General features: G+C 39.8%; 1 protein-coding gene across 2 annotated transcripts in view; it reads right to left on the minus strand.

Annotated features, from left to right (window-relative positions):
- The window catches only part of YIPF6 (Yip1 domain family member 6), a 42,560-nt gene extending 25,805 nt beyond the window's left edge, over nucleotides 1–16,755 (minus strand). The window contains exons 1-3 of one of the 2 annotated variants that reach the window (XM_019428587.2): nucleotides 16,461–16,755; nucleotides 3,071–3,199; nucleotides 1,731–1,809 (exon numbers count right to left, since the gene is read on the minus strand). In XM_019428587.2, the coding sequence (XP_019284132.1) occupies nucleotides 1,731–1,809; nucleotides 3,071–3,199; nucleotides 16,461–16,517 (265 nt within the window). In that variant the 5' untranslated portion in view covers nucleotides 16,518–16,755. Of the gene's footprint in view, nucleotides 1–1,730; nucleotides 1,810–3,070; nucleotides 3,200–16,426 lie in introns of both variants that reach the window. The other variant, XM_019428588.2, reaches the window with a different exon arrangement.
- Nucleotides 16,756–20,157: the final 3,402 nt, after the last annotated feature.

Consider the following 20,157-nt stretch of genomic DNA (forward strand, 5'->3'; position numbering starts at 1 on the left):
ATGGGTGCAGAGTCATATTGCATTGTGGTTTTTTTTTTTTAAAGATTTTTAAGTTGTGAATTTTTTCCTTGCCACTTTGCCCAGGACTGTGCTAACACAGCAGGGAAGAAGTGCAAATCTGGGCCATGACTTACTCACCCTTTGTCACAGCCCATCTGTGTATCCCAAGGTCTGAGAATGGACCTTAACATATGACACGGCTAATAATCATCACTAATCAGCAAAGTTAACACACTGGTTCTGCATTGTCACTGAATCAACCTTGCTCTGAACGGAGCCACAGCAGCAGTTGAAAGGATATCTTCACATCTGGGATAACAGTGGTAGAATGGAAAGGGCACTGAACTTGAAAACTGGGTTCTAATTTTGCCTGTGTCATCCTAACCGATACTCACCTTCATGGAGACTCGTTTTCTTCACCTGTAAAACAGGAGCCATAACTTTTCATAAGGTTGTTGTAAGGATTAAAAAAGAGGTATGTGTATGTAGGCAGAGGCAAGGCACTAGAATAATAGCTATCATTTATGGAGTGCCTAATAAATGTCAGATGCTGTGCAAGGTGGCTGGTATGCATGATCTCTAATCCTCACCAGCAGGTATGTTATTATCTCCACTTTAACAGGGGAAGAAAGTTGAGCCTCAGAAAAGTTAACTGTCTTATCCAAGATAACACAGGTAGGGATGGAACTGCTATCCAAACCCAGATCTGTCCATGCTCTTTCCATCACATACCAGCGGTGGCAAATCATGTCAGTTTCAACCCACGGTGTACTATGTTGAAAAAGATTCTGACGCTGCATCCAGTCTCCACAGAGTGACGGCATATATGCCACATATTTGGCATTCCTACATTATAGCTGAAATGCCGCCAAAATAGAAGGTACACTCATGTATAACATCATTGTTACTATTCTCACACAACTGATTCAATTTTTCTAATAAAGGGTACTATGAAAATAACACTAAAAGGTCTAACAATTTTAATAATAAATTCTAAATAAGAGAATAATGTACTGCAAGCACTGTTTTGATAGAACTCTTGAACAAAAAAAAATACAGTCATCAGACTAATAGTTCTGAAAATAGAAATGTCAATAAAGGTATTAATAATTTTGTTAATCCTTAATGGGTATTAGCTGTTATTCTAATTTAATATTGAAACATTTTGCCTTTCCTTTGGAGACTGTCAGCTCTTTGACTGAACAAAAGTTCCTATGTGTTTACAATTTCCAGAGATATTTTTTGCAGTGTCCACTATAGTAGTTGAGGATATACAAACTGTATTTGTTGATGAAGATAATATATTAAACAAAATCTTCCAGTCTCTGAAATTCCATTCTAATTTTTTTATTTCTTCCCAAATTTTCATTTGCATATTCATTTATATATTTTTTCATCCAGTTTTCTTACCACAGAAATTTAGCCATATAGGGGCGCTTGGGTGGTTCAGTCGGTTGAGCATCCGACTTCAACTCAGGTCATGATCTCACACTCATGGGTTTGAGCCCCGTATTGGGCTCTGTGCTGACAGCTCAGAGCCTGGAACCTGCTTTGGATTCTGTAGCTCACTCTCACTCTGCCCCTCCCCCACTTGCTCTCTCTCTCTCTCTCTCTCAAAATAAACATAATAATAAATTTTTTTAATTACAAAAAAGAAATTTAGCCACATAAAGTACTTATGATAAGATAAAGCGAAAAACAGAAAATTGTCAAAAACCTCATATACTTACAATCTCTCAAAAGAGTATTACTTTTTCTTGGATACAAAACATGCATGAATTTTTTCCCAACAGCTTTTAGATCACGCATCTGAAAGACATAAACAACTTGCTGCATTGTCATGACCAAAGTTGCCAAGTAGTTCCCTTACTTAATTTGCTAAGATTTATTTTAATTTCATGGGAATCCTTCATGTGGAATTTTAGAACTACAATTCCAGTTTAACTCCTTCACAATACAAACAAACCAGAGAGGTAGGGCTTTTCTATTAACTCCTTAGGCCAACGTTTAACTCTTTACCATACCCACCAGTTCTATTTTGATTTTTAAAGCTCTGTAAAAGAGAACTATAGCCGTTCTGATACCTTAAAGAAATTAAAGTAATAATAGCACTACTAAAGTCTGCTCTGCAAAACATGGCATCTGACACTCCGTTCACAAGTGATGAAGTCCCAAGGGACAATCAGCCTGCTCCCCAGCTACCACATTATTCACAATATAAAACAAATTAGTTTCCAACATTCCCAATTTAACTGGTAAATGAAGCCTAGAAGCCAGATTTTTAAGAATCAAGACATTTGAGGAAGAATATAGTAATACAAACATAACCTCTCAAAATATAGTTGAGATAATTCTGTCCTAATTTTTTCACCTAGAAATTTCTTCGTGTCGGGGCGCCTGGGTGGCTCAGTTGGTTAAGCGTCTGACTTCAGCTCAGGTCATGATCTCACAGTTCGTGAGTTCAAGCCCCGCATCAGGCTCTGTACTGACAGCACAAAACCTGGAGCCCACTGCGAATTCCATGTCTCTCCCTCTCTCTCTGTTTCTCCCCTGCCCCTGCTCTCTCACTCACTCTCTCTCTCTATTTCTCTCTCTCTCTCTCAAAAATAAATGAACATTAAAAAAAATTTCTTCATGTTATTAACAGTGCTTTGTAAATACATTTTTAATGGCTGTTCGGTATTCCACCACATAGATGTAACATTATTTAATTGATATCCCCTCTGGTGTTCAATTTTTCCCTATTATAACGAATGCTGGGATGAACATTTTTGTACATTAATATTTTTCTGTATTTTAAAAACATATTTTTTAAAAAATTTCCGTATACTCTAGGTGGAGCAGAATTATCAGCTTAAAAATATTTGAACATCTGAATATTCTTAATACTCATTATAGCCAAACTGCTTTCCAAAAAGGCTATACCAAATTATTCTCTAGAGTAAAATCTTAAAATTTCAATAAATTATATTGAAAGTCAGTGAACCAAACAAAACAAATATTACAAAGTGCTATTAGTTATTTAGTCCCATGATACTGAACAGAAGTTCTTTCAACTAGTCTCACTTACAATAGTATTCTGAACAGATTCATTTAACGTGGAGCTGTCAAATTCCCGAATGTGAGATCTCATAGGAATGGTGATTTCTCCTTCCACAGGGATGTCTTGCGAGATGGATATATCAGAAAGGCCTGCAAACTGAGAAGAGTTGGGAAAAAAAAAATTAAAGCCTGTAATCAACTACAGCATTCCTCAAAGACATCATTTCCTAGTGAGTAGGGAGTATGTCTTTTTTTTTAATTTTTTTATTCTTTCTTTAGTTTTGAGAGAGAGACAGCGAGACAGAGTGTGAGTGGGGGAGGAGCAGAGAGAGAGTGAGACATAGAATCCGAAGCGGGATCCAAGCTCTGAACTGTCAGCACAGTGCCCGACGCAGGGCTTGAATTCACAAACCACGATATCATGACCTGAGCCGAAGCTGGATGCTTAACCAAGGGAGTCACCCAGGTGCCCCGGGACTATGTCTTTTTGCAGGGCTTTATACACTTTTGAAAGCAAGGCATTAATTTATCAGACATTAAACAATGTGGTTAACTGAAATTCTCAAATGCTTATTTCTTTTAAAGGAGATAGCATTTGATGGAAAAAATATGAAGTAAATTTCACAGACACTTTCTTGCCCTTAAATATTTGGTTTCTTTCAAGCATGAAATCTTCACAGGACACACACAAGCTAGCAAGATTGCAAAGCTATTTAAAAAGACCTTTCAGCAATGACATCTTCACATAGTCACAATTCTGTAGCTCTTTTGCTCTTTGATAGGCTCTGGTGGCCTCTGCTGGCTAGAAAAAAGCATTATGTGAAGCCTAAAGCGAAACTAGGAAGAACAGGGAAATAGCAAAATAAATCTTAATCTATACTCTTTTTAGCAGGTTATCTGGCAAACCAGATCAAATAACATTTCCAAAATGAATTATGAGACTAAAAGCTTTTAAACTCATGTTCATCTGCCAAATTTGATCACTGTAACTAAACCTCAGGAGTCTTCTAGTTCCTAAGAAAACAAACACGACGATCACTTCTCCCATGATTTTTGGCCCAATGGGCACAATATTTACAGGGTAGCAGCTGCAGGTAAATGAAGTGTAAGACAGTATACTGAAATTCTAGGAAGAATAAAGTTGTTCAAAGAACTTCTGAAAAATAAATTCTCAAACACACTTTTTAATAAGAAACACAAATTAGGGGTACCTGGGTGGCTCAGTCGGTTGAGTGTCCGACTTCGGCTCCCGTCATGATTTCACAGTCTGTGAGTTTGAGCCCTGCGTCGCACTCTGTGCTGACAGCTCAGAGCCTGGAGCCTGCTTTAGATTCTGAGTCTCCCTCTCTCTCTGCCCCTCCCCCACTTGCTCTCTCTCCTTCAAAAATAAATAAACATCAAAAAAAAAAAAAAGAAATGAAAATTATAACTGCTTGTAATAAAAATGTTTATGTGTTAAGACTGGCAAAAATCCAACAGTTTGACAACATACTCTGCAGGTGAAACTGTGGGGAAAGAGTATTCACACGTTTCTGGTGGAAATGCAAAGTAGTACTACATTCTACTGAAGATGAATCTGGCCATACCTAGCAAATTTATATATGGATCATCCACTGAAAGCAATGCCACTTTTAGGAGTCTAAAGATAGAGTAGCAAAAATACTACTCCATTGTTCCAAAAGGAACATATACACAAAGCTGTTTATTATAATGTTACTTGTAAAAGCAAAAACCTGAGAATAACCTAAACATCCATCAACATAGAACTAGCTGAACAAAGTATGATGTATTCACATAATGGAGCACTGTGCATCTATAATAAGGAATGGGAGTATCTCTAAAGAACTATTTATGGAGTATTGAATAAAAAAGCAATGTGGAGAAAAGTTTTTATAATATGCTGCCATTCATTTAAGAAAGTAGAGGCTATAAAGGCGCTCAACGCACACACACGCACACACACTCACATGTGAATGTTACTTTTATTTTTTTTTTTTTATTTATTTTTTTTTTTTTAATTTATTTTTGGGACAGAGAGAGACAGAGCATGAACGGGGGAGGGGCAGAGAGAGAGGGAGACACAGAATCGGAAACAGGCTCCAGGCTCCGAGCCATCAGCCCAGAGCCTGACGCGGGGCTCGAACTCACGGACCGCGAGATCGTGACCTGGCTGAAGTCGGACGCTTAACCGACTGCGCCATCCAGGCGCCCCGTGAATGTTACTTTTAAATGTAAGAAATGTATAAGAAATAAATCATGCAGTATAATTTAAGTCATACATAATGTAAGAAATAAGTCACATGATTTTTTTTAAAAGAGGCTTCCATTAAGGAAAGGAGAGAATAAGGTAGAGGAGATAGAGAAGCTAGGCTTCTGCAAATACAAGTAGTTCTATATATAGGACTTGAAGTCATATAAATAGTTCACATAATCATGAAACAAAATTAAAATTTAGAAGTCCGGGGCACCTGGGTAGCTCAGTCTGTTAAGCGTCTCACTTTGGCTCATAGCTCGTGAGTTTGAGACCCACGTCGGGCTCTGTGCTGACAGCTCAGAACCTGGAGCCTGCTTCGGATTCTGTGTCTCCCTCTCTCTCTGCCCCTCCCCTGCTTGCACTTTGTCTCTCTGTCTCCGTCTCTCTCAAAAATAAATAGACGTTTAAAATTTTTAAAAAAAATTTAAAAGAAGTCCTTAAAACTGAAAGAAAAATGAAACAAATGAATCTACTGTACATTGAATTAAATGCACAACTACACAGAGAGCCAACTATTTCAAGTGACTTTAGAACACTGTAATTTGACTTGTGAGTAGGATACAGAAAGCTAGAAAGAATACCCCTACCACTAGAACAATGAGGAAAAGTCAAACTACAAAATCATAACTTTTCTTAAACCCATCAGACAGTTGAGGTTGTAGGGCAACCAAGTAGCCTGAATAAAATCTAAGGAAGGAGAGATGCTTCCAGGAAAAGATGGGACATGAGCACTACATTGCACAGTGCAGCAAAATATAAGACAATGACACTAGATATCACACAGATGCTTAAGAATTAAGCTAAAACTTAAAAGGAATTGCCAGAGGCCAAGCATGGACTAGTATGTGAGTACGGCCCCTGGATGCATCAGACACGAGGGGAGTTCACACCCACTTGTGGGCTCTACACCACAGACTTCCACTGGGTCTTGGTGCTGGGGAAGGGAGCAGCTGCCAATTCTGAGAAAAGCAAAGAGCCCCTGCTCAGGCCCTTCTCCCCTACAGAACAGGAGCCTTAGAGCTACTAAGAGAACCCTGCTGTCTCCAGGGCACAGGTGAAGGCCCACTGTGTATGGTGAAAGGGAAAGACAAATGTCTCTACTTCTGGGAGAGGGATAGGAAAACATCCTGAAGCCAGACCACTACAGTGTCCTTCAGCTGGGGGAGAAACAGGGACACATGAACTACCTAAGGCTGAGGCTGGACCAAGACAGCAAATAATCCCTTCTCCCAGGCTAGCAAGTGTGGAGTCAAAACCAACAGCAGTCTACTGCTAGGGGAGGGGCTAGAGGTTAGAGAAAGACCCACTATTTTATGCAAGGGAAAGGGAAAATGCACAGATCTGAGCATAGAACAGGGACATTAAGAAAAACACCAGGACGATCTAGCACCCACCCTAAGCACAATGTAGTGGAAGAGGAATTTGAAGCTGGTGACAGACTGAATGTTCCCATTGCAAGGATAAAATCCAAACACCGCTCAACTCCTGACTAGACTGACTTCATCCCCACAGTAAAAACTTGGAAGAAAAGATGCACTACTTCCAGGCCGTCTCTACTGTTCTATACATGATGGCCAGCATTCAATAAAAAATATTACACCCCCCACAATGAAAAAACAACCCACTATGACAAGACAGACTCTGAGATGACCTAGATGTTATAATTATCAGAAAAAAATTAAGAGGACTATGATTAATATGTTAAATGCTCTAGTAGAACAGGTATATGCACAAATAAATGATGGTGAATTTCTGCAAAGAGATGGAAACTGTTAGATTCAAATGGTAATGCCAGAAATAAATGAACATAGTAATAGATGAAGAATGCCTTTGACAACTTTATCCATAGACTCGACACAGCCAAAGAAAATCAGTAATAGGTCAGTGAAAATTATCCAGACTAAAACAAAAACAGAAGATTTAAAAAAAACATATGAATCATTGTTGTACACCTTAAACTTATACAGTGTTACTATGTCAATTATATCTCAATAAGACTGGAAAAAGCAAACAAAACCCAAAACAGAATAAGCATCCAAGAGCTGTGGGTCAATAGTAACGGTCTAATATGTATATAATTGGAATCCTAGAACAAGAGAGAGAAAATGTGCCTGAAGAAATATTTGAAAAGATAATGGGTGAACATTTTCCAAAAATAATAAAAGACATCAACTGATAGATCCAAGCCCAGAGAACCCCACTCAAGATAAATACTTAAAGACAAAACAAAACCCAAAATCTACAAACCTAAACACATTCAAACTACTAAAAACAATACAAAACAAAAAATCCTGAAGCCAGCCAGAGACAAAAAGACATTGCATTCAGAGGAAAAAGATAAGTAACAGACATCTCACCCAAAACTACACAAGCCAGAAAAAAAATGGAGACACCCTTAAAATGCTGAAAAAACTGTCAACCCAGAAAACCCAGCAAAAACAGCTATCAAAAATGAAGGCAAAATACTTTTTTTCAGATAAGCAAAAGTTGCAGAAGAAATGTTAAAAAAAGATCTTCAGGAATATGGTATATATGTACAATGGAATACTATTCAGCCATCAAAATGAATGAAATCTTGCCACTTGCAATGATGTGGATGGAGCTACAGTGTATTATGCTAAGCAAAATAAGTCAGTCAGAGAAAGACAAATACCATATGATTTCACTCATATGTGGAACTTAAGAAACAACACAAATGAGCAAAGGGAATAAAGAGAGAGAGAGAGAGAGGCAAACCATGAGAGACTCTTAAAAGTAGAGAACAAACTGAGGGTTAATGGAGGGAGGTGGGTGGGAGATGGGCTGGGTGGGTGATGGGTATTAAGGAGGGTACTTGTTGGGGTGCCTGGGTGGCTCAGTTGGTTGGGCGCCCAACTTGAACTCAGGTCATGATCTCACAGCTCGTGAGTTCAAGCCCTGCATCAGGCTCTGTGCTGATAGCTCAGAGCCTGGAGCCTGCTTTGGATTCTATGTCTCCCTCTCTCTATGCCCACCCCTCCCTTGCTTGTGTGGTCTCCCTGTCTCTCTCAAAAGTAAATAAACATTATTTTTTTTTCTTTTTAAAAAGGAGGGCACTTGTTGTGATGAGCACTGGGTATTATGTAAGCAATGAATCACTGAATTCTACTCCTGAAAAAAAAAGAAAGATCTTCAGGAATATATCAGAAGGAAACTTGGATTTACACAGGAAATGAAGATCTGCAGAAGTGGTTAAAATGAAGATAAATATAAAAAATATTTTTTTATTTTTAATTATTCTAAAAGATGATTGCTTAAAGTAGGGGTCCCCAAACTTCTTCTATAAAGGGCCCCAAAAGTAAATATTTTAGACTTTGAGAGTCATGTAGATTCTGTTACAACTACCCAACTCTGCTGTTACAGCATGAAAGCAGTCCGAGATGATACATAAACAATTAAGTGTGGCTATATTCCAATAAAACCTTATTAATAAAATAGGTATTGGGCCAGATTAAAATTTTTAATGTTTATTTATTTTTGGGGGGAGAGAGAGAGAGAGACAGACATTGTGAGTGGGGGAAGAGCAGAAAGAGAGAGAGGGAGACAGAATCCGAAGCAGACTCTAGGCTCTGAGCTGTCAGCAGAGAGCCCGACGCAGGGCTCGAACTCACGGACCATGAGATCATGACCTGAGCCGAAGCTGGACACTCAACCGACTCAGCCACCCAGGCGCCCCTAGGCCAGATTTTAAATTCTAAAAATACGACATTTAGGAGATAATTGGAAATTTGAATACTGACAGGATATTTGATATTAGAAGTTTACTAATTTTTTAGATGTACCAATGATATTATAGTTATGTTCTTTAAAAGCAGAATCCTTTTATTTAGAGACATGTATTAAATATTTACTAATGTGATGATGCCTGAGATTTGCTTCCAAATAGTATAGATAGGAAGTGGATAGATAGGCCATAAATTGATAAGTATTGAAGGCTGGGTACATGAAGGTATATTTTACTATTGTACTTTGGTATATTTTGAAACTTAATGAATAGTTAAAAAACAAACATTCCTACTTTTAGGGGCCACCTAAGTTCTTTTTTATTCTTGCCCCATCTCCAGCCAAAATGAACCTGAATATAATCTTAGAGTTTACAGAAAATATGTGGATAGAGGAACATACTAAAAACACTATGAGGATACAATCAGCCAAATACAGAAAGTGGAGAATTCCACAAGACAAATGACTAAATTTAAACAAATAAATTACATTAAAAACAGGAGAACATTTACATATTAAGAGAGACTTAAGAGACTTATGAACCGAATGCAATTTGCTGACCTTTGGGTCCTGATTCGGACAAACTGTAAAAACACATTTTTTTTGGAAAACTGCGAGATGACGAGCACAGATTAGATGATATTGAGGAATTATTAGTTTTGTTACTGTGATAACAAAGAAAACGTCCTTACCTGTTAGAGAAACATACTTAAGTATTTACAGGTAAAGTTATATGTCTATAATTTGCTTTACAACACTCAGAAAAGATCATGAAAGACAACAAAAGACCATTAAAGATCTAAGGGAACCAGGGAAAAATAGTAACTCAATGAAATGCGAGATTCTGGATAAGATCCTGGAACAAAAAAGGACATTAGTAGAAAACTGATAAAATTCAAATAAGATCTGTAACTTAGTTAATAGCATTATTCCAATGTTAATTTACTGGTTGTCATCATTTTACTATGGTTATATACAATGTTAACACTAGAGAAGGCATATAGGAAACTCTCTGTGCCACCTTTTCTATATGTATAAAATTAGTTAAAAATAACAAGGTTAAAAATCATACTCCAACAAAAAAGGAACCCTCATGCACTGTTGGTGGGAATGCAAGCTGGTGCAGACACTGTGGACAACAATACACAGGTTCCTCAAAAAAATAAAAATAGTGATCCAGTAATTGCCATATGATCCAGTAATTCCACTACTGGGTATTTACCCAATGAAAACAAAACACTAATTTGAAAAGATATTTGTACCCCTGTGTTTATTGCAGCACTGTTTATAAGAGCCAAGACATGGAAGCAACCCAAAAGTCCATCAACTGATGAATGGATAAAGAAGATGTGGTATATATGTACAATGGAATATTATTCAGCTATAAAAAAGAATGAGACCTTGCCATTTGCAACAACATGGGTTGATCTAGAGGGTAAGTAATGCTACTAAGTAAAATAAGTCAAAGAAAGACAAGTACCATATGATTTCACTCATATGTGGAATTTAGGAAACAAAAACAAATGAACAAAGAAAAAAAGAGACAAAAAAAACCCAGACTCTTAAATATAGAGAACAAATCTGTGGTAGCCAGAGAAGAGGTTGGTTGAGGGTATGGGTGAAAAAGACAAAAGGGATTAAGAGTACACTTATCGTGATGAGCACTGAGATGTATATACAATGGTTGAATCATTATACTGTACACCTGAAACTATTAGAACACTGTATGTTAATTATACTTGAACTTGGGGCGCCTGGGTGGCTCGGTCGGTTAAGCGTCCGACTTCGGCTCAGGTCATGATCTCACGGTCTGTGAGTTCGAGCCCCGTGTCAGGCTCTGTGCTGACACCTCAGAGCCTGGAGCCTGTTTCGGATTCTGTGTCTCCCTCTCTCTCTGCCCCTCCCCTGTTCATGCTTTGTCTCTCTCTGTCTCAAAAATAAATAAATGTTAAAAAAAAATAAAAAAAATTATACTTGAACTTAAAAAATAAGTTTAAAAAAGGTTAAATTGAAAAAAATCATACTCCAGGAAAAAATGTGGTGGGGAATATGAAATAAGAATAGCAGAATTTGTAAGTACATGGGGTTCATTATACCACTTTTTATTTTGTTTATATATTGAAAGCTCCTGTAATAGCATTTTTAAATACATCACTTCTTTGTTTTTGCCATTCCCTCAAACTATTCTTCCTCTCCTCTTTCCTGATTAAATGGCTCTGCACTCACCCACTCCCTTAATCCTTTGTAATTTGGTACTGGCCTCCCCATAACTTTACTGACTCGGCTCATCATCAAGAAGTACAGGGATCCTTTTACCCTCTGAATACTCTTCAACACTTAACATGTAAACCACCCCTTTCAAAGCTGTATTCTCTCACTACTATGACACTGACATTTCAAGGTCCAGGACAATTGTTTTGAGTTTTCTCACTGCCTGCAAGTGCTAGGGTAAAGCAAGGCAGTACAGAAGGAATGAGCTTCGAACCCAAATTGGGCTCTGCTCTCACTTGAAGACAAAGTGCTGTAAGAATTAGGTAACACCAGCATTGCACCTAACACATAGTTGGTCAATGCTCAACATACAGATTTGGAGAGTATGGGTTAAGAGTGCAGAGTTCAGACTGCTGAAGCCAGACAGCCTGGGTTCAAATCCCAGCTCTATCATTTAGTACCTATGTGACACTGAGCAGGTTCCTTACTCTGCGCACCTCAGTAAAATTGAGATAACAGTATCATCACTCAGGGTTGTTGTGAGGAAGAAATGTATTACTATGTGTATAGCACTCAGTAGTAGGCTCACAGCAGGGGCTAGATGAATGTTAGCTCTACTTCAAGATTCCCAGGGAGTCTATTGTAGTTCTGTCACTATTGGATAATAAAGAATTTGGCTGGGTTTTGTCTCCCATTCCTCTAAACCCTGGGAATTTCCCAAATGAGAGTGGTATTTTTGTTATTCATGGTGTGCCATAACAGTTTAGCTAACAGATAAGTCATGGTAGGCCCCTAGACAGTTTTTGCTAATGAGATGGCTCAGCATGGAGGTTAACCATTCCAGAAAAACCAAACACAATATTAGAGGGCTGAAGCTTTGAGTCCTGTGATATAAACCTGGCTTCTGAGGAGGGGAGGAGTCAATGACCCAGTCAATCATGCCTACATAAAGAAACACCAATAAAGACTCTGGATACATGAGGGCACTTCCCTGATTGGCAATATTCTGCATATTGTCACACACTGATATCTCGGGGGGTTAACAGGGTCCTGATTCCACAGGGAGAAGACAAGGAATCTTTGTGTTAGGGACCCTCCCAGACTTCACCCTACACATTTCTCCCTTTCACTGGTTTGGATTGCATCCTTTTGCTATAATGAAACTGTAATTTTAAGTATAGTGCTGTCCTGAATTTTGTGAATCATTCTAGTTAAGTATGGAGTTTGAGGGGGAACACAGGAACCCCTCTGTAGCCAGTAGGTCAGAATTAAGAGTGGTCCTGGGAACAGCCAAACCTGTGGCTGGTGTCTGAAATAAGGGCAGCCTTGTAGAAGACTGTGTCCTTAACCTGTTGCCTAACTCCAGGTAATTGATTTTGGAAGTCACTATAGTCATTAAAGGCCATGTGATTCCCACCCTATTCCCCATCCCAACATTTCCTCAACATCTCTTCTCAGGAGAATGAGTGACATTGTTCAGTGAGCTGAGCCAAGGATCTGTGGCCTTCCAGCCTCACATAAGACAGACAGGACTTCCAGGCCCTCAGCTAGTGGACCTTGCTCTCTGACTAGTCTCTCAGTGGGGATAGGTGAGTTTGGATCCCATGTCCCTTCTTCTTGTGCAGGTGGGTTCATGCACATATATGCACATGTGTGCACAGAAACTCACATGCACTTCACTGCCTGGCTTGGGCCAACAAGGGGAGCGGGTAGAGGCAAGGCCAAAAACAAACAGTAAAACCAGGGACTGCAGCCTTAAGAAAGCAGCTGGGACCAGACGAATTATACTATTGACCAAAACCCTGGAGCAAAGAGTCAACGAGTAGAGGAGCATCAAGCAGAAACCAGCTCAGTCAAACAGGCTTGGCTTCAAGAAGTAGGGAGGGTGACTAGTGGCATGGTCTCCAACCAGCCCCTTTACCTAGGACCAACATGCTTCCAGACCTCATGCTAAAGCCATTTTATAGCTCTTTTTCCTGTTCCCCAAACAGACAAGCAATAGATAGGCATTACCAAAGACTGTCTTTCCAACTCTATGCAAATGACTCCTAAATAAACATCTCTAGGGGTGCCTGGGTGGCTCAGTCTGTTAAGCCAGTCTGTTAAGTCTGACTTCGGTTCAGGTGATGATCTCATTGTTCCTGAGTTCGAGCCCCACGTTGGGCTCTGTGCTGACAGCTCAGAGCCTGGAGCCTGCTACGCTTCAGATTCTGTGTCTCCCTCTCTCTCTCTCTGCCCCTCTCCGGCTCGCTCACTCTCTCTCTCTCTCTCAAAAATAAATAAACATTAAAGAAAATTTTAATAATAAATAAATAAACAAACAAACATCTCTAATCCTGACCTCTTCTGAGCCCTGAAATTCAGGGTTTAGACAAACTGCCTGCTGGGTATCTACTGCATGGCTTGCCAATATCTCAAACTGAACCTGTCCGAAAGTGAATTAATCAACTTTTAGGGTCTTCATCCTCCTCTTACATATATCTGCTCAGGGTATCACTATCCCACCATTTGTCTACAGCCTTGTTTTTCAAAATGTGGTACTGGGACTCACAGCAGCATCAGCACCTGGAAGCATGTTAGAAATGCAGAATCTCAGGTCTCATCTCAGACCTACCAAATCAGAATCTGCAATCTAAAAAGATTCCCCAGATGGTTGCTATGCACATTAAAGTTTGAAAAACACTGATGTAAGACACATTCTCCCTAGCACTACAAACCCTTAAGGATACTGCCTTTCTAAACTTCATGACCCCCACTACTGCTATAGTCCAGGTAGCAATCACCTGTTCTTCGAACTACTGGTTTCACTGGTCTAGATTCCAGACATTCTTCATGGTAACCCTTCTTCTATTATTTTGTCAAAGTCATGATTTTAAGCCCTTCCCTTCTTAAAACTTTCCACTGGCACCTCATTGCCTATTACACCTCCAAGCTCAGTAGTCAATAAGAATAAATAACACTTATTGCATGATTATTACGTGCCAGGCACACTACCAAGTGTTTTACATGCGTTAACTCATTGAATCCACCTAACAGCCCTATGAGCGTATTATTGCTGTATCTTCATTCTACAGATGGGGAAACTGAGGCATGGGGAGGTTAAATGACAGAGCTTAAAATCAAATCTAGGCAATTTGACCCCAGCACACAAATTCCTAACCACTGTTCCATACTGCCTCCCTAAATCAGTAGCCTTATTTTTTAAGGCTTACCTCCTAATATTTCCCTGTGCTTTAGCCAAAATGATCTGTTATCCTATAAACACATTAACAATTCCCAACTTCTGTACATTTGCCCATGAGAGGTTGTGCAGTATTAATGGAAATAATCTGGGCTTTAGACGCAGACCCAGCTTCAAATTTCAGGCCTGGCCACTAACTGGTTCTAAGACCCTAGGGAAATCGTCAAACTTCTCTGAGTCTCATCTCCTCATCTGCAAGTAAAACACAGTTTAAAAAACCAATTAACTGAAATGGTTGCTGTGAAGTTTAGAAAGTGTGTGGAGGATGTCTAATACAATCCTGGCATATAGCAGGTTCTCAATCACTGATAGCTCTTATGGTCACCTGAAATTTCAAATCCTACCCATCCTTTGAGGCCCTCTCGAATATAACTTCTACTATGTAGCTTGCTTTGTCATCCCAACTAGACATGATAGCATCTTCCTTTAAATTTTGTTAATATTTTATATGTAACTCTCTCTGATTTACTATCTTATCTTAGCATTGTACATTTGTCTTACTAGGCTGTAAGTACCAAAAAGGGCAGGCCATCTGTATTTCCTAAAGCAGATAGCATAGTGCACTGCACATTGTGGGACTTAAATAAGCATTACTGAATAGAAGTGGATCAGACATTGAGCAATGAATGACCAGAACCACTAAATTTAATTGTGGAGAACTTCATAAGAGAGGTGGAACAGCAACTACAAAAACAGCTAAACACCTGTAAACTATGTCATATCAGGCACTGTGTGTATATTAGCTCATTAGTACTCTCATTAGTTCTGTGATGAGTTACTATCCTCATTTTCCAAATGAGGAAACTGGTGTTGAGAGTGATTTCCTCAAGGTCACAATTGTTCCATGAGAACTTGAACCTACCCAACTCTCTTTCATTGCTGTATCCCCAGTGCCTAAAGGAGTGCCTGGGACACAGCAGATGTTCAAGAAATATTTGTTGAATGAATGAAGAGATGAACAAATAGTGCTAGTAAGCAGTAGTAAGTAACTTATCAGTAAGTAATAAGTAAGTAGTAAGTAAGTAAGTAAGCAGGACTAGAAGCAATTTCACCTGACTCCCAGTTCAGTCCTCTGCTATGTTGACAATTTAAAACAGAGGAAAGGGATGTACCATTTATTAAACAACTGCTATAGAACTAAACACTGTTTGGAAGAGGGATCTTGGGGCAGAATGCTGAATTACAATCCTTAGTTCATGACGCTGACTGTGTTCTGCACTTCACATAAATCATATCATTTCATCTTCCTAAAAGCTCTCTGAGGCACGTATTTATATATCCATTTTACAGATGAAGAAAACACTCTCCATGAAATGATTTGCCCAAACTCTCATAGGAGGCAGAGTGGGGTGATTCCAGTCCAGGTAAGTTTAACTCCAAAACCTCTGTTCTTAAATACCTGTCCAGGCTTTGGGCTTGTACTTGAAATAGAAATCATATCCCCTGTAACAACAGGAGCAAGACAACAGCATGAAGAGAATTACAAGGAGCTGCAACAGTGAGGGCAGGGATGAAACCAAAACTACTGGGGTCACTGAACAAATCAATAATCAAGTTATAACGTTCTATGGGAAGTAATATCATTAATCCAAGAATGCTACTACTCCAACAAGAACAGGTTCTTGACAACATGAAGGACAGCAGAAACATCTAAATTCTTAAGATACTTAAGAAATCACCTAAAGCTCGGTATTTAACACAATGTACAGGATGAGGACTTTCCCTCAGGGTATGGGAAAGCAAGTGAATCGGAGTTTCCCAAGAAGGCGTTGAAGGAACGAGGAGAGCAGGGGGAAAGCGGTGAGCCCAAAGAGCAGGTGCAGTGTTGGGGCTGGTTCTGGTATAGGATACAGGGCAGGCCTACCGGGAGAAAGGAGTTCCGGCCTTCTCAGGCCAAGAGCCCGTCACCCGACTTCCATAAGGGCGCTCTGCCTCACCCTCAGTCCCTTTCGTCGCAGAACCCAAGCTCACCAGGGGCCTGGGCGACGTTGTCCCCGGCTCTCCCGAAGACTCTGCCGCTTTCGCCATCTTGGCCCTCCTTCTCCCGGGTCGCTCCCACAGGCCTTTGCGGAACTTAAGACGTGGAGGCCGCGGCTCATCAGCGCGTCAACGCACTGCTGTCGCGTCACCGTAAAGCGTCTGGCAACTGCAGGCGGCGCCTGCCCTTTGCTCTCCCTGTTCTCCAGCTGTTGGCGAGAGGTCTGAGTTGCCGCGCCTCGCCTCGCTTCTTTGAGGCCACTCCCTCTAATACTCAACGCCTATCTTCAGATCGCTTCACTGCTGCCTGTGTGTGTGTGTGTGTGTGTGTGTGTGTGTGTGTGTGTGTGTGTGTGTGTGTGTCTGAATCCACCGCACCCACGCACCCGTTTCTTGCTCTTGTTGCCGGTTTCCGGAGCCAGCATTTCACGGAAAAAGCCTGCGCCTCCCCGGGGCCGCAGAGAAATCTCAAGATTCCGTGCTGCCGAATAAAGCAGTCAAGCCCTCCAGACCAACTGCTCCCTCTGCCCTGGTCCCTGCCTGAATGATTCCTTGCGATCCCCCGTCCTGCCCCGCCCCGCTACCAGCCAGTTACCACTTCTCAACTTTATTATAAACTATACAAGATGGCTTTTCTCCCTTACCCCCTTGGAGGAGGGGCGAAGCCAGCTTCTCTATATACATTGGCCAAAATGCTAATACCAGTACAACTTCAAAAATTGCTAAGCGATTTGGAGCAAATACTAAAAAAGTTTAAGGTCTTAAAGAGGGTGATTATTGTAAGAATAACTTAAAAAAAAAAAAGAAAAAGAAAGAAAAAAACCCTACATGTGCCAACCTCTTTTTCCCTACTTAATTCCGGGTGTTTCTCGGTGATTCTCACTCCACTTTACCACGGCCCCAGGTTATAATGAGATCAGGTAATACATTTTTCATGCACGCTATAGACCTAAGTGTTTTGGGGGGATGGGAATACCAAGTTTCCGCTTTTAACAAACAGGGTAGGGATGGGTGTGAAATGAAGTGCTTTATATTTTTGGGTAAGCAATCCAGAAAGGCATCAAGTCTTAAATTTAAGGGGAAAGAATGTGGAATGTGGTGGGACGAAATTCCCAAATGAATGGTGGTGGTGATGGTGGTGGTGGTGTGTGTACAGTGCTAGTTGTATGGTTTTGTTTTGTTTACTGTCATAATTCTTCAGATCAAGCATATTTTCAATATTTGCTCAGGTACTGATGGTAATGATATTAAAACTGATGCTAGTGGATATGAAACATTTTTATTACAAGAGAATACGTACAATTTCCCAGCCCTAACTTCGTCACCCATTGTACCCCTCCCACTTCGACCCCAGTCCAGATTTCCGGCCAATTTCTTGTGGCCATTGATAATCTCTTCAATTTCCTGCAAAACCTCCAAAATTAGTTATCTCTCCCTAACCCCACGCTCCAACTTCTGCCATCTAACCTCATCCCTTTGCCTCTTTGCTAGTGGTTTCAAGATGGCCTTGGCACTGGGTTAAGAAGAGGACAGACTATAAAATAATTATTGAGGTAGTCCGTGTTCAGGTTACCCAGGCATTATTTCAGAATAAAATGTCAGTTTTCCTCATTTAACTAATAGGGTACAGGTTGAGTAGGAGGTAATACGCTGTGAAGAAAAAAGTCAGAGGGAAAAGTTGTAGAGAAAGGGGGTGGAATAGGGACAATCTCTTAAATGGGAAATATTTTGTGTTTTTAGTTGCAAATATATCTTGCAAAATTGCAAAATTCAGTATTCTTTAATACACTTAGAGTCATTACCCTCTGTTAGATTATGAAAATTTACAGTGCTGCAGGACTCACATGACATGCCCAAAGTTGCTTAGAAACTTTGTAAGTGGTGGAAGTGAGATCAGCATTTAGGCCAATAGGTATGGGGAACTTTTTTAGTTGTTCTAAATTACAGGACAATATAATGCACAACTCTAAGAAAACAACTAGAAAATATTGGGGAAACAGTTTCTTAGAAAAATGGTCAAAATTAATTCAGAAAGGAAGTAAGGAATTTCACTAGGACAAAATTTGGGAAATAAAAAACATCAGGGCTCCTGGGTGGCTTAATCAATTGAGAATTCGACTCTTGATTCATGAAATTGAACCCCTCGTTGGGCTACACGCTGTTAGCTCAAAGCCTGCTTGGGATGCTCTCTCTCTCTCTCTCTCTCTCTCTCTCTCTGCCCCTCCCCTGCTCTTTCTCTCTCTCTCAAAATAAATAAGATAAACTTAAAACAATCAAATATATAAAAAGCAAGGTACAGAACAGTTTGTATGGTATGCTATCATCTGGGTAAAAATATAAGGGGAAGGGAATGTATATTCATATGCTTGAATATTCACAGACTATGTCCTAATGGCTACACAAGAACTTGGTAACAGTGGTTGCCTCAGGAGAAAAACTGAAGAACTGGCAATAAGAGGTGGGAGAACTACTTCTTGTTTTAAGAGAGGGCTATTTGTTACATGACCTTTCGTGCAATTTGAAATTTTTGCCATATACATATATTACCTCAAAAAAAAAAACTTGCCAAAGATCTATCCTTCCATCCCAGCCCCAATGTGCTAGATGATTTCACAGGCTATTCATTCAAGCCTTCAAGGAGCAGACCATTTCTACATTATATAAATTTTTCCAGAGAGAGGGAAAAGGAAAATTTACCAATTTATTCTAGTGATTCAGTGTAAACTTGGTATCAAAGCTGATAAAGATAGCAATAAAAACAAAAATTTTGTACCAGTCTCACTTGTTAATATAGGTAATATAAGTAAACATCTTAAACTATTAGCAAATCAAATCTGGCAAATAATACAATAATAATATTACATGATCAATTAAAGTTTTTTCTCAGAAATATAAAGTTCATGGAGAAGCAGGAAATGCAGGGGCACCTGGGTGGCTCTGTCGGTTGAGCATCCCGACTTCAGCTCAGGTCATGATCTCCCAGTTTGTGGGTTCAAGCCCACAAAGCTGTGCTGACAGCTCAGAGTCTGGGGTCTGCTTCAGATTCTGTGTCTCCCTCTCTCTCTGCCCCTACCCCACTCATACTCTGTCTCTCTCCATCTCTCAAAAATGAATAAACGTTTAAAAAAAAAAGAAGCAGGAAATGCAATGATGATAAAGAGAAATCCATCATCTTAATGCTGAAAATTCAACTTCATTCCTGAAAGTAAATGCATTAATAATAATAACTACCTAATAACTACATAATAAAGTAGTAGGATACCTAACATTATACTGACATTTGTCTCAGGACACCAGGGTGGCTCAGTTGGTTAAGCATCCAACTCTTGTTTTCAACTCAGGTCATGATCAAGCCCCAAGTGGGGCTCCTCTGCACTGGGTGTGAAGCCTGCTTAGGATTCTCTCCTTTTTCCCCTCTGCCCCTCACCTCCCCATTCTCTCCAGTGATTGTGCTCTCTCACTCTGTCTCTCACTCTCTCTTTCAACAAGAAAGAAGAAAAGAAAAGAAAAAAGAAAAGAAAAGAGAAGAGAAGAGAAGAAAAGATATCTGTCTCAAACCAAAAGTCAATATCTTGATATACCTGGCATTCCCATTTAAGCCAAGAACAGTAGAAAAATGCTTATTATCACCACCATCATTTGACACTGTTCTGGAAGTACTAGACAGTGCAATTAGACTCTTCCTCCTCTG

Source organism: Panthera pardus, unplaced genomic scaffold (assembly GCF_024362965.1).
Source record: "Panthera pardus isolate Hobbes unplaced genomic scaffold, ASM2436296v1 HiC_scaffold_27, whole genome shotgun sequence".
Lineage (NCBI taxonomy): Eukaryota > Metazoa > Chordata > Mammalia > Carnivora > Felidae > Panthera > Panthera pardus.